The 13083-nt window shown below is 49.7% G+C and overlaps 1 protein-coding gene across 3 annotated transcripts in view; it reads right to left on the bottom strand.

The window, feature by feature from the left end:
* Positions 1-3246: 3246 nt before the first annotated feature.
* Positions 3247-13083, bottom strand: part of LOC144173883 (uncharacterized) — a 91771-nt gene continuing 81934 nt past the window's right edge. For 2 of the 3 annotated variants that reach the window (XM_077702185.1, XM_077702186.1), the window contains exon 7: positions 3247-6051. In XM_077702185.1, coding sequence (XP_077558311.1) covers positions 5691-6051 — 361 coding nt within the window. In that variant the 3' untranslated portion in view covers positions 3247-5690. Of the gene's footprint in view, positions 6052-8777; positions 8861-13083 lie in introns of all 3 variants that reach the window. The other variant, XR_013323398.1, reaches the window with a different exon arrangement.

Below are 13083 nucleotides of genomic sequence, written 5' to 3'. Positions count from 1 at the left end.
GATCGTTGTTACTGTCGCGACGCCGTCTGCCTGTGGTAGGGGCCGTAGGGCTGGTGACCGTCGTGCCTTCACATTTAGGATAAAGTCTGGGACTGGCTCGGGGAGCCGCAGCGCGCCTTTTTTTCGACCCGCTGTTCTCCAGTTACTAGGTTAAGGGAGAATACCACCGAACAAAGCTGCCTAATCGCAGGGGTGAAATTGATTGTCGCAACATCGCCATCGCAAGGGGACACTCAGTGCGCGCAATCTGAGCCCACTCCAACAAAGCCCTCCCGGGCTCGACAGAAACGTGAAAAAAATTCCCTCGCACTTCCCCGAGGGGGAGAGTGTGTAAGTGCGAATGCACGGTTACATTCGCACTTAAAAGAAAGATGCATTTATTCACAGACACCTATTTGATTGTCGTTGTACGTGATTGCTAGAAGGATCGCTTTGTGGTCCGTGAAATGGACCGTCAAAGGGTCCTGGAGGACGGTGCGGACTTGGCAGTTTCTCGCAAAGGCCAGGTCGATGAAACCGCCGTTAATGGTGGTGGGCGAGTCGAGGGGTACGCACGACATGAAGTGCGTGGCGTGCATGTAGTCGACCAACCACTATCCGTCCTTGCGGACGTCGACGTTGAAGTCGCCGACCAAGACGACGGGATCCGAGGGTTTGGAACGCGCGCAGACGCTCTCCATGGCCGCGTCCACGTACTGGAGGACCGCTTCGCGCGAGAGGTTGGGGGCGAGGTAGGCGGTTAGCACGAAGATACCGTCGCCGGAGTATGCGTCGATTCCTGGTCAATCCCTCACGTGGGTATGTGCCATGAGGAGGCGCCCAACACCCGCAGTCACTGAGCGGAGAGAGGAGGAGGAGAGTAGCGCGCGCCCATTTCCCCCCGTTGCTAGGGAAGACGAGGAGCGCGCGCACCCGCAGCTGTTGCTATGCGGACTACGGCGGCGGACGATTCAGGCTCGCTTAAGAAGTGCATTCGCACTTAAAAGGAAGAATGAAGGGCCCGCTGGCGCGAGGAAGAGGGGCATACCTTGCTGTGTGTCTCATTCGCAAAGGCCCGCTGCCCGCGCACGACATTCATCCAGCTAAACTGCAGGTTTCATTCATTACGTAGCCCCACCGCATTCTTCAGTTACCTTGCACGAGTCTTCAATGTGTCCCCACGGCCGCTTGATCTCCCCCTTTCTAGATGGAGCGGCCGTGCATGGTCAGCCACCGCCGCTTGCACGTTGTTCTGTTTAACATACAAAGATCGTCTCTTCCCTTTCGGGCCTGCATCGTACCAGTCTTCAACCATCAATGGCCGGCGGTCCCTTTTTTTTCCGCCGTGGGTTAGGTCGGACCACTGCTTGCTACCCCGGCCGAGTCAATCTCCTCTGCTGAGAACGACTCAGCCGGCCAATTATTCTCTGTGTTGTCACATGTCTCGCACAAAGGGACACAACGCATGCCTTTGGTGTCCCGTGAGCTGAGCTTACCCGAAGGCGCCGTGGCTTTCGGGGCTGCCCCCCTCCGCAATCATCCGTCAGCGGTTCGCACCCTTCAGGCGCTTCGTTTTGTCACGGCCCGACTCGACTCCCTTTCCGCAGCGCGGAAAAAGAGTCGAGTCCGGCCGTGGTTTTGTCTTAACACCCTTGCGTAGGTGGCACTTTCGAAGGATATGCAGCTTTGTTCACAGGCGACGTACCAGGCATGCATACAGGCAGCACGGCGACGGCCGGAAAAATTTCGGGGGGGGGCTGAAGCCCGGTCAGCCCCCCCCCCTGGCTACGCCACTGGACCATACCCTTTCCTTACTCCTTTATAGTAAATGTTTATTCATCATCATCATCACCGAGGGACACCTGCCGCTGCGTGTATACCTAAAAGCCGTCCGGGGATACTTCCAGAACTCGTGGAATGCTGCGTTTTTAGGACCCAACAGAAACGACGGCGAGCTCAAAGTGCGCCATAGATAACCGAGGGTAACCAAGTGGCGCTTCCCCTGCTCGAGCGCTATAGCCAGGGGCGTGGGGAAGGGGGGGGGGGGGGGGGCAGAGGGGTTCGGCACCGGGAAACCCCCTGAAATTTTCTGAGCGCCACATCCCTCCCTCGCCGCAGCCCTTTGGCGGCCGTCTCTGGGCTGAGCCGCGTTGTCGACGTAACCGAGCGAACGATGGCGAGACTGACGAGTGAAAGAAAAAGGAGCAAGTGGAACGAGCAGCCAGAGCAGCACACGGGAGTAACGGGGACGTGTGCTTTCGTTCCGCGAATGAAACATTCGCGCTGCTCCGGGAGCAGTGAAAAGAGGGGGAGGGTGAGATGTCAAGAGTCATGTGACCAAACTTTTCCCGCTCTCTCTTCCCGGAGCATTTTGCGCGCTCGTGTTTTCCGCACGCTGTTCCTCGCCAGTTTTGCCAGATACGTGCCGGTGGTTTTGTGTCTGCCTTCCGCATGGCGACGAATGAAGAAGCCGAGCGGATGTCCATGTCCATGATAGGGTCACCATCGTATCTCCCTAAAATTAGCTGCGAAGGATAACAGCATCCGCCGTCTTTTCCAGATACGACTCTACCTTCGGTCGCTGCTCCGGCGGGGTGAACAGGTGCTCGAACATAAACTCATGCAATGTCAAATCGTCGTCGTCGTCGCTGCTGCTGCTGCTGTCCGATGATGAGTTTGCGCTTGAATCTGTGGTACTTTCATCATCTAAAAGTAGCAGCATCGTCCAGACGGCCGCGCTTAGCTGCTGCCGTACGCACTGAGCGACGGAAGCGCACACAGTGGCAAAGCTATGCATATCCCCGTATAGATGTCGTCGGCATACGTTTTCTCGCTGTCGAGGCACAATAGCATCAGTTCCACGATACGGCGCCTATAAAGAGTTTGCAAATTTTGAATGACGCTGGAGCACAGCCGTTGTGTTTTCGGCAGAAAAATCAGCTGAAACGCTTGTAGGCCTTCGAGGTCGCAGTGCGCCGTGCAGTTGTCGATGAAGAGAAGGACGTTCCGGCCTTTAGCGGCAAATTTACTGTCCAAAGCACGCATCCAGTCTTTAAAAAATCCATAGTCGTGGCATTTTCGGAGCGCAGCATGTTCGAATTAACCACATTAGATGCTTGGACGTTCGAATTACCAGGTGTTTTCGGCCATTAAACTAGAGATAATTTTGCCGGGACCGCAGCGTCTGTTCGAATAAACCGGAATTTCGAATTAAGCGCGTTCAAACTAATAAGATTCGACTGTGGTAGTGTAACGTAAAAACAAAAATAGGAAGGGTGTTGCATGGTTTATTAAAGCGTAACAATGACAAAAATTTTGTTGGGGCGCAGGATCTATTTCCATCCGTGTTTTCACCGGCGTAGTATAACACACAATCGAAAAATATTTCTGGCTACGTCACTGGTTGAACAGTCGCATTCGCGAGCTACTTGCAATTTCAACAATACCATGCGCACATCCCTTAACAGCCTCGTCTTGTGGCCTACAATTTCTCACGACTGTGACGGATTCCCGAATAAGAGAAAAGAGAAATAAATCACGAAAGTTTTGTTTTCTTTTTACTTCCAGTTGAAACATTGCATGCGAGCAACAAGCGCGACACGACGGTTTGCCGAGCGACTTGGGGTCGACTCCATTACTCACTTTTGCGTCCAGAAATGAAACAGGGGTTGCTTCAAAGGTGGTCCAAAACCCGCACTTGAGTTTCTTTTTTAGGGGGGCAAAAATAACACCAGCTGCGCTGCTACCTAGAACCACATCACATTTGCGCATATCTCAGACTGAAGATACTCAGTGTGCAAGATACCGTATATACCGCCCGCGGAGGAATTGACGCGAGCAATTATCGTCTTGAGGCCGTCAAGAGGTCCCCCCGTGTTCGGTAAGTAGGACAGCTCCATTATCGAACATCATGCGACTGGCAGTCGTCGTCTTAAAGGAGCACTGACACCAATTTTCGGCGTTAATATTATTTCACAGTTCGCTTCCTTCACTCAACAGAATACCCTTGCTGAAATATGAGCGGCCTGCGACGCGAAGAACATAGTTCAATTGGATCTCATTTATCGCGCCGACAGAGCAGCGCGCGGAGCAGCACTCAGCAAATGGACATCAGCGTGACATCATCCCGTGAAGCCAAAAGAAGTGGCGCGCAAGCTCGTCAAAAACTCGTGACGTCACTTCACGAGGGCGGCCCCACGAGCGGCGAGCAGGTGCAACACCCCCTCAAGCGGGCGCCGGTGACGTCCGCACAAAGCGGTTAGGTCAGGCCGGGATTCTGTCATATGCGCCTTTCGGGATGAAAGCGCGGGAATTCGAAACAAACGATTTTCAGGCCGTTGAATGTAATTAACTATCGCGTGCTGAAGTATTACAAGTGCTGTTTCAGGTTCACCAGACCATTAAGCATCGATAAAAGCAATAAAAGTGTAACATAAAATTTTCGTGTCAGTACTCCTTTAACGATGATGCGCGTTTGAGCAGGCTTAAATTTCCCCAGTTCGCATTAGGTTTCTTGCCAAGAACGTAGTTTCTTGGCAGATCGAATGCGAATATATGTTCTCCCTATTCCGCTTGTGACTATCACTGAAGATTTAGGAAGCCAGGTTTGTTTTAAAGGAATTGGATGACATGACTGGGTTTTTGCATTCACAAGGTTTGAAACTTGAGATCTGCCCCACCCAAAGGTATAGACGTTCAACGTTAACGGCCTAAGTAACGCTTGCTATTTACTCCTCCTTTGTGGCACTTACATCCCAGCGCAACAACGCTGCACCCTGCGCATACAGAATATTGTTTTCAGTTTATTTACTTCCACTTGTTCGATCAGTCAACAGCTGCTTACGTATGCACTATACATAACCAGCTGTCTAGTGGCAGCTGCTCTGCCACGGTTAGAAGCATACCAACAGATGGGCTTATCTTTAGTGATCGTTCCAAGACAAATGCCAAAGTTTCTTTCACAAAATCATTGCTACTTCTCTTTCTCTCCTCTTATGCGATAGCCGCAATGCGTTGCATACCAGGCTTACCTACTGGCTTTTTGCACAATTTAAGGTAGATAGGCCAAGAAATTGCGCCACAGTTTGAGAGAGCGATTTTCGGCAGCGGTGGCAACGGCAGCAGAAAAGCAGACATCAGCGGCGGCCCCCCGTAGCTGAACCGCTACATCGCACTCGTATTCCACTCACTTTCCAAGGGTAGGGTATAAATGCCAGACATATAATTTGAAGCCCGCAGGCTACTCCGCCATCCCATTTCGTTGACCCTCCATACCGGTTAAGACACCATTACAGGTACACAGCACGCGTCTTGACACTCTGTTTGACGGAAAGAAACGAAGCTCGAGAGAAACCTTGTAGCGAGCATGTGACACGCAACACTCTCTCCTCTTTCTCTTCTGTCCGAAGTAAGCACACAAGGTTCTCAGCTGTGGATGCGAGCGCTCCTTTTCTTCGCCTAGCTTTGCCTTATATACACGCGCGGGGAACAAGTCATTCGCGCTTGTGGTCAACAGACCCCGGTGGAACCGGCCCATCAAAAGAGGCACTCTGCCGGATGGTCCCGCTTCGAGCGCTCACACGGCTCGTCAGCTTCTTCACCAGCGGCGCGGAGGCTCGACCCGTCATCGAGGGCCCCACACGCACACACGCTCGGCCGGCGCTTCGAGGGACGCGCAGGAAACAGTTTCGAAGCGGATGCACTTATCACAGCTACGCCGCATTCCGCCTTCGCGTGGTCGACCTGCTGCCAGTCGTCGTCACTGCATCGAGTCTCTGGAAAGGCGTCGACCGAGGCCCCAGGGTGGACCGCTGCCGCCACTGCGGCAACGCCGACGAGGCAGGCAGCGTTCGGTACGGGGAGGCGCTGCCGGTAGTCACGTCCTGTTGCCGGCGCACTGGGGGCACGCGCACGTCCGTGTAGGCCCTGGAGTAGTCGTCGGCCGCCACCAGGTCCAGGTTCCTGAAGCTCCTGGACTGCAGGTTCTCCCGGTTGTCCGTGTACGGCCCGTACAGCTTTGGCAGAGGCTGCAGGATGCGGGACCCTATGCGGGAGCGGGACAGCTGCTCGCACCTTGTCACAGGGAAGCGGGGAGAAGAGGGGGGAGAGAAAACGTTCAGCGAATTCCGATAGGGAAGCTGCAGGGGAACCTTAGTGTTAAGTTCTACTTACAGATGGCGCCAGAATATTCTTGTGACTTACTGGCGCTGCAATAATAAAGGCCATGATTAATTTAATAATACGAATACATTAAATGCCCCATCAAGCGCAAATCCAGCGTCTTGCGTCGGCGTGACAGAGCGACGGCTTGAAAAATGGCCGACGGCACAAAGGGAGTAAAAGAGGGGGATTCTGGGTCGGGGATTCGAACCCGGGGCCTAACGAATGCGAACGAGCACACATTCCCTACAGCACGGCCGATCCTCGGTTCTAGTGGACCTTGTGTATTGCGGTGTGGCCTTCGGCTTAGAAACACGTGTTAGAGGCATGCACTGTGGCCTATAGGAGTAATTTGAGCTTGATAATTATTGCGGGAGTACCCAAGCCGATTTACGCCAATAGCGTATACGTAGGGCTAAGGGCGAAAAAGAAGCAAATGGGAGAGAGGGACAAAGCTACGCAAAGCAAAAAAAAAAAAAGATCATCGCAATGGTAATGCGAAGACATAATCACATTATTGGAGGCCCACACAAGTAACTTTCACTGCTGCAGCACCTCTTTCATGCCGTTTATAAACACGCGCACGTCGGTGTTTTAGCCAGCATGGCAAAAACGTGAGAGGGCATACCTCGCTTAATTTTGCCCGAAATTTGCAGCAAGTGTTCTCTGCTTTTTTGTTACACAGTAATATGGTATTGTATTTGTTATTCAAAAGCGTTTTGTGTTTTGTTTTGCGTATATCTTGCGTAATCGTCTGATCACGAATTTTGTGTAATGTGTTATATCCTACTATAACTTGTAAGGTTGTCTACCCTCCATTTTTTTGCATGACGTGTTGTAACAAGGCGTTTTGTCCATTGTTATTTCTGAATAGTGTATACGTCATGTATTTTCTTTTACCCTTTGTGTGATATTGCGGGGAGTGTGCATTACTTTTTACTTGACGTAAACGACAGCATGTGCTATATATTTATATTCCCATTGTTGCGCGTTGTGTGGGATTCGCCGGACATCGTCAATCTGATAAGTCAGCTTTTACCAGGAAAACCGCGCCGCTTTCTGGAATACACAACACAAGCTGAACTGAACTCCTGACAAATTCTCGCTAGGTTCCCCAATTTTCTTACTAACTTTGCTGCAGGTTTTTCAAACTGAGCTGAAAAAGGCACCTAATATTTTATGCCTCGCATAAAGGGAGCTTGGAAACACAATATGCAGGCCGCAAATTTTTCTTTTTGCGTAAAATACAAACACAGTTAGAACTAACGGTAGAAAAATTGACGGAAAATTAGCGTAGCTAGCAACGAAGCTACTAAAAATTAGCGCGTTTTCTTACCTCGAAAATTTCATATCGGTCTTTCGAGAGCAATTAAATACTTTAGCTCCAAAGACTAGTATGAAGTGTGGTGGGTAAGTGTAAAAAAGGGCAGCGGTGTAATTGCGACCGATTGCCCCCCTTCCGCTACATTTAATTGTTGAAATCACAGACGCCCTCGAGCCTTGCACTCCGCAAGAATCATTGTTGAGCTTGCAGAGGACCACGGTGCATGGCTGCACTGAGTGCATGTGCACTCAGTGCACATGCACTCAGTGCACTCAGTGCACTGAGTGCACTGAGTGCATGTGTATACAGAAAACAAGATAAGAAACAGTTCAATCACTTATCTTATCCTTGGTACAGATGCCCACAGGCAGTGGATTTATTTAGATAGCATGCAGAAATACCGCTGAAAGTATTTTTTAGTGTTGGAAATGACTAGACGACTTGTACAATGCTACTAATGTAGCTATTAAGGTAATTATCAGTCTTAGTCCAGTGTTGCTCCTTCTTTTCGTATGCATACGCACTGGTTTAAAATATGCAATCCCACCATCTTGTTCATCTTGACGTCCTATTGCAAATATTTGTGCGCCACCGTGTGCGTCTGCTATTAAGTTTACGTTGTTATTACGCTAGGCTCCGTTCACTTCGATTGTCCTGCGGAGGTGTATATACTCCCCCCCCCCTCCCCCTTCCCCTGATGCCAGCACTGTCATTGGTTGTTCTCTTCGTCGTACTTCTGTTAGGACTTGTAGGCTCCAAACAGAATTCTTGTGAGGGATATTGCCGTTCTTTCTTACACCGGGAGGAGCCAACACTGATTGATTGATTATAAGGTCTAACGCGCCCGCGCCGTAGTGGAGGGCTCCGGATTAATTTTGACCACCTGGGGATCTTTAACGTGCGCTAAAATCTCGAACACACGGGAATTTTCGATTTTCGCCTCCATTAGAAAAGCGGCCGCCACGGCCGGGAATCGAACCCGCGTCCTTGGGATCAGCAGCATAATGCCGTAGCCACTGAGCCACTGCGGCGGGTGAGAAGCCAACAATCATGCCGGAAGATTCGCTTCCTGCCGAGTGACCTCAAAGCAGCTACAAAATGTCTGCCTTTTCCCCGTGAAAGATGGCTGGCTTTCGAAACACCATTTCGCGCAGAAAAGAAAGGGACAAAGCGAAAATCCAGCATTGTTTGCCGAGTTGAGACACTTACGTCATGATTCTCGCGATATTAACTTCACGACTGTTTACTTTTGGTAGTAACCATCACAGAATTTAAAAAATAGGGACTGCCACAAAACAAATGCTAGGCCGCTTACTTCTATGGCATCTTACACGTGTCCTCTTCTCTTTGCCGCATCGTTTCTCAACGTCTCACGACTCACAGCGATGCGTGCTCCGCCTTGTAGGAGGGAGGAAAAGCGAGAGCAAACAACGCAAGTAAACAGCTAACAAAAAAGTTTCAGCCTCGCTTTCCAAGGAGCGCTCGGTGCGCAGCGACAACTGGCAGCCGTTCTCCACCCCGCGTTGCCCAACAAGTGACAAAGAAAAGGCAGACGAAGGGAACATAAACGAAGCCGCAGCTGAATAGACGTAGCAGCTGCGGGTACGGAGCTCGTACGACATTTCTGCGCGGAAAGCAAGCATTACAACGGGCTCCCCGTAAATACAATCGCTGAACATGTACGGGGCAAAAACAACGAACCTCTCGTGTTTCTAAAACTTGTTTCAGGTAACCGAAGCCAGTAGCGATAGTGTTGGCTTTCTCTGTTTGACCGACTTTACCGCGTCAGACTGATCAAACCCTTGGAGTGTATTTCATTCTAAAGGTGACACGTTTAGCGCACAGCGTCTAAAAATACGTATTACGCAGCTGCGGAAATAAATTGTAATCCAGACACCAGCTGAAAAAATAGCTTGCACTGTTTAGGAACTTTTGCATTTGTAGCTTGAAGCATACATTTAGAATTTACTACGTTTTGCACCAAGAATTTCCGCCAGAGCGAAGCAAGCTACGAAACAACGCTCGGCCATTGGCTCCGCGTCAGCGCGTCAGGCGCGAAACAAGAGAGAGAGGGTTGTGTATGTATATATATATATATATATATATATATATATATATATATATATATATATATATATATATATATATATATATATATATATATATATATATATATATATATATATATATATATATATAGAGAGAGAGAGAGAGAGAGAGAGAGAGTTCAAGCTAAGTCGTTGTAAAGACGACCAAGCTTGGAACTACTCCACTGCAACAGCCTACAGGAGAAAAAAGAAACAGGCGGAGCCTACTTGTCCTATTGTTTTCCGGGGAAAATGACCCCGCCACCTTAAAACTGTGTTATTGTATTGGAGGTCAGTGACAGACAAAGTGTATAGTAGCGTCTGGCCTCGAGCGTTATCGGAGAGCATTGCACGAAGCCGCGAACTATACCTCCCGCTTGTGCTGTAGGTATACCTTTGCGCAGGGACAGATATACTCATTTGCGCTTTTCCTTTCTGTATAAGCGTTACCTTGAAAGGCGTACGTTCGACGGTTGCCTTGGCACGTGCACGTTTTGTTAAAGCGGTAGCCGCGTTGTATCACCGCCTTTCAAGTGCGCGGCGTCGAGCGTGTTGGCGGTGCCTTGAGAAATGGAGCCGGGATTGAAGTGGAAAAAAGTCAGAGATGAAGTGAAAACAAAAGGGAAAAATTAAATAACTCGCAAGCAGGTTCCAGTCTGGTCATCCCAACGTTGTGGGGCTGTTTTTGTGGCATTGGCACGGCATGTAAGTAAAATGCGTAAGGAGAATGCCCGAAGCAGGGAAAAAGTAAAACTTGGAAAAAGGAGTACGTTCGCCACGGCATCGACAGCTAATGAATACAAATGACGGTTGGTTCAGGAACACGCAACAAGTCAGCGTTTGGAGAGGAAAAAAACAATGCCATTTTGCGTTTTTCTGCTTTTTTTTTTTGCTGGGCGCAAATTTAAAGATCTTCAAGAGAAAATGATATCGTGACGCCGTATAGCGTTCGTGGGAGAAATACTACACGCATGGATGCAAAAGCTAGCGCCAAAAGAGCAAATCCTTCTTGGAAGGATACATGTGGTTCTCCGTTGCCACATGGGTGTATATGTCCAGCAGCCTTCAGCTTCATCATCCACAACACCATTCAGTTACTTCTTCTTTGTGGTCAACCGACGCGTGCAAACGGAATTTCAAATACAAAAGTAAATGGGGCAGTGTGGCGATGCTCGTATCTGAACACACACGCACATTTATAGTTGCTTTTCCGTATCTTGTTGCTTTCCCGAAAGGATGGTTGCAGAAAAACGAGGTTCCTTTCTCAGAACCTGTCATGTGACGCGTTCATGTTCGAAAAAGTCATACATACAAGAATGCTTCAAGTGGCTGTCCCTAAAAACAAATACCGAAGAGGAGCCGTTATTCCACAGACCTAGGAATAAATTTCTAAGCAGGCTATCAATAGGGTATTTTCAGCGGCATGAGCAGGGCGCATGCACAGTGGTAGGCCACGCGTAAGTTTTTTACTGGAAACGGCACGAATGATTTCATGTTAAACAGTGCGAATGCAGCTCCACGCAGTTTACTATACTATGACCACCACCACCACCACCATTACCACCAGCACTGCACTACTACTACCACTACTATTACTACTACCAGCAACAACTATAACAGTTTAGTAATCATAATAACAATGGTAACAACAATAAAGGTACAGAGGGCACCTGCGATTCTGTAGCTCAAAGCGCGAGTGCAAAAGTGCTTTCATCGTCGTCATTTCTCCTCTTTGTGTTTCCCTTCTCTCGTTACTACGACTAAGAGGTCGTAGTACTAATTTGTTTGTATATGATCATTCATGTAATTCATGTAACCCACTCTGCGAAAATCCCTAATAGGGATTGCAGTATTCATAAATAAATAAAACAAATAAATAAATAAGAGGAGCCTCGGCCAATCCCTATTGCTAGGCGCATATTTAATGTTTGGTAGCCCTAACGCTAGGCCTAAAGACGTGCCAAGCAGCTTCAACCTTATTGTACCTCGAGCTGTGAGTATTCGTTGACGACTTATATCCTCAAAGCGTATACGGTGCGGCTTATCGTCCGGCAGTTGCCACTGTTGTAGTAGTTTCCGCTCTGGTGCGAAGGTGTAGTTCCGGGTGTAGTGTATCATATTATCATCATTGTCGTCATAATATTTTATTTCCTTAAAGACCCGAAGGAAGGAAGGAACGGTGTAGAAGGAAGGCAGGAAAGTTAACCTGGCTAGAGCCTAGTTTGCTATCCTGCACGTGGGAAAGGGAAAATAGGCAAAAAAGAGAAAAGAAAGAATGAAGAGAAGTTGGAGTAGACACGTACGCCCAGCGCTGAAGCTCTGACACTGATAGACACTGGAGGCGTTCAGTCTATAGTCTGGTGTTTAAGTTCATCGCCCGTAGAAAGCGTAAAAGTTCCTTAGTCGCCTTCTGAGCGGATGACAGAGAGGGCCAGTAGCGCAGAATCTTCTCCTTCGAAAATGGCCGCCGAGAGTCCAGGTTTCTCAGTGCTGACGACAGCTTTTTTCTTTCAGGCGAGTAGCACGGGAACTCGCATAAAACGTGCCGGATCGTCTCCGGCGTGCCACACGTTCCGCACTCCTCACTTGCTGCCATTCCTATTGTGTATGAATAAGCATTTGTGAACGCCACCCCCAGCCAGAGACGGCAAAAAAGGGTTGCGTCAGACCGTGGGAGGCTTAGTGGAAGGGGACGCCGCAGGTGCGGGTCAAGGGCATCAATGCGTGCACATGTGAATTCTTCTGGATGCCATTGGGAGATTGCTGTTTCCCGGGCAAGTATGCCGATGGCCCTAGCTGCGTCCGTCCTAGAAAATGGGATGAGCACAGTCGCTGCTGTTTGTTGCGCCAGCCGGGCGGCAGCGTCCGCACTTTCGTTGCCGACAATGCCGCAGTGGCTGGGAAGCCACTGCAGGGTGACATCATGACCCGCCTGGGTAGCACGGTCGTACACCATTCTTCTGTCAGTAGCTGTTCGGGAGGTCCCCGGCACAGGGGTGACTGGAGTGACTGAAGTGCAGCCTTCGAATCACAGAAGATAGCCCATCTGCGGCACGAACTTCGCTCGATGGTACGAAGAGCGCAACGGATGGCCGTAAGTTCTGTAGCCGTGGAGGTTGTAGGATTGGCTATCTTGAATTGACTGGACAGTAACATTTGCGGAATAATAACAGCGCCGGCAGAACCCGACGATGTTACCAAGCCATCGGTGTATACATGTGTTCGGTCATTGTATGTCTCGCGCAGGTACGTCAAAGTTAGCTGCTGCAGGGCCGGTATGGGAAGATCGCGTTTTTTCTTTACTACTGGAATATCTAGGCACATACGCGGCTGCATCACACATCACAGCGGAAGGAGCGGTCGCATCGCTGGCGTATAGTTCGACGGAATGCTGGTGTTGTGGGAAGCTACTACCCTTGCGAACGACGCCCGCGGACGGGTCGCTGGTATTCCCGCGAGGTGATGATCAGGGAGACGGGCGAGGTGCCTGATATGTGTCCTGAGTATTTCAACTTCCACAAAGGTTGCCAAAGG

This window comes from Haemaphysalis longicornis, unplaced genomic scaffold, assembly GCF_048455015.1.
Source record: "Haemaphysalis longicornis isolate Haplotype H1 unplaced genomic scaffold, Haemaphysalis longicornis Haplotype H1 scaffold_3, whole genome shotgun sequence".
In the NCBI taxonomy this organism is placed as follows: Eukaryota; Metazoa; Arthropoda; class Arachnida; order Ixodida; family Ixodidae; genus Haemaphysalis; species Haemaphysalis longicornis.
Note: the sequence above shows the minus strand (reverse complement) of the source record. Positions and strands in the feature narration are given on the sequence as shown.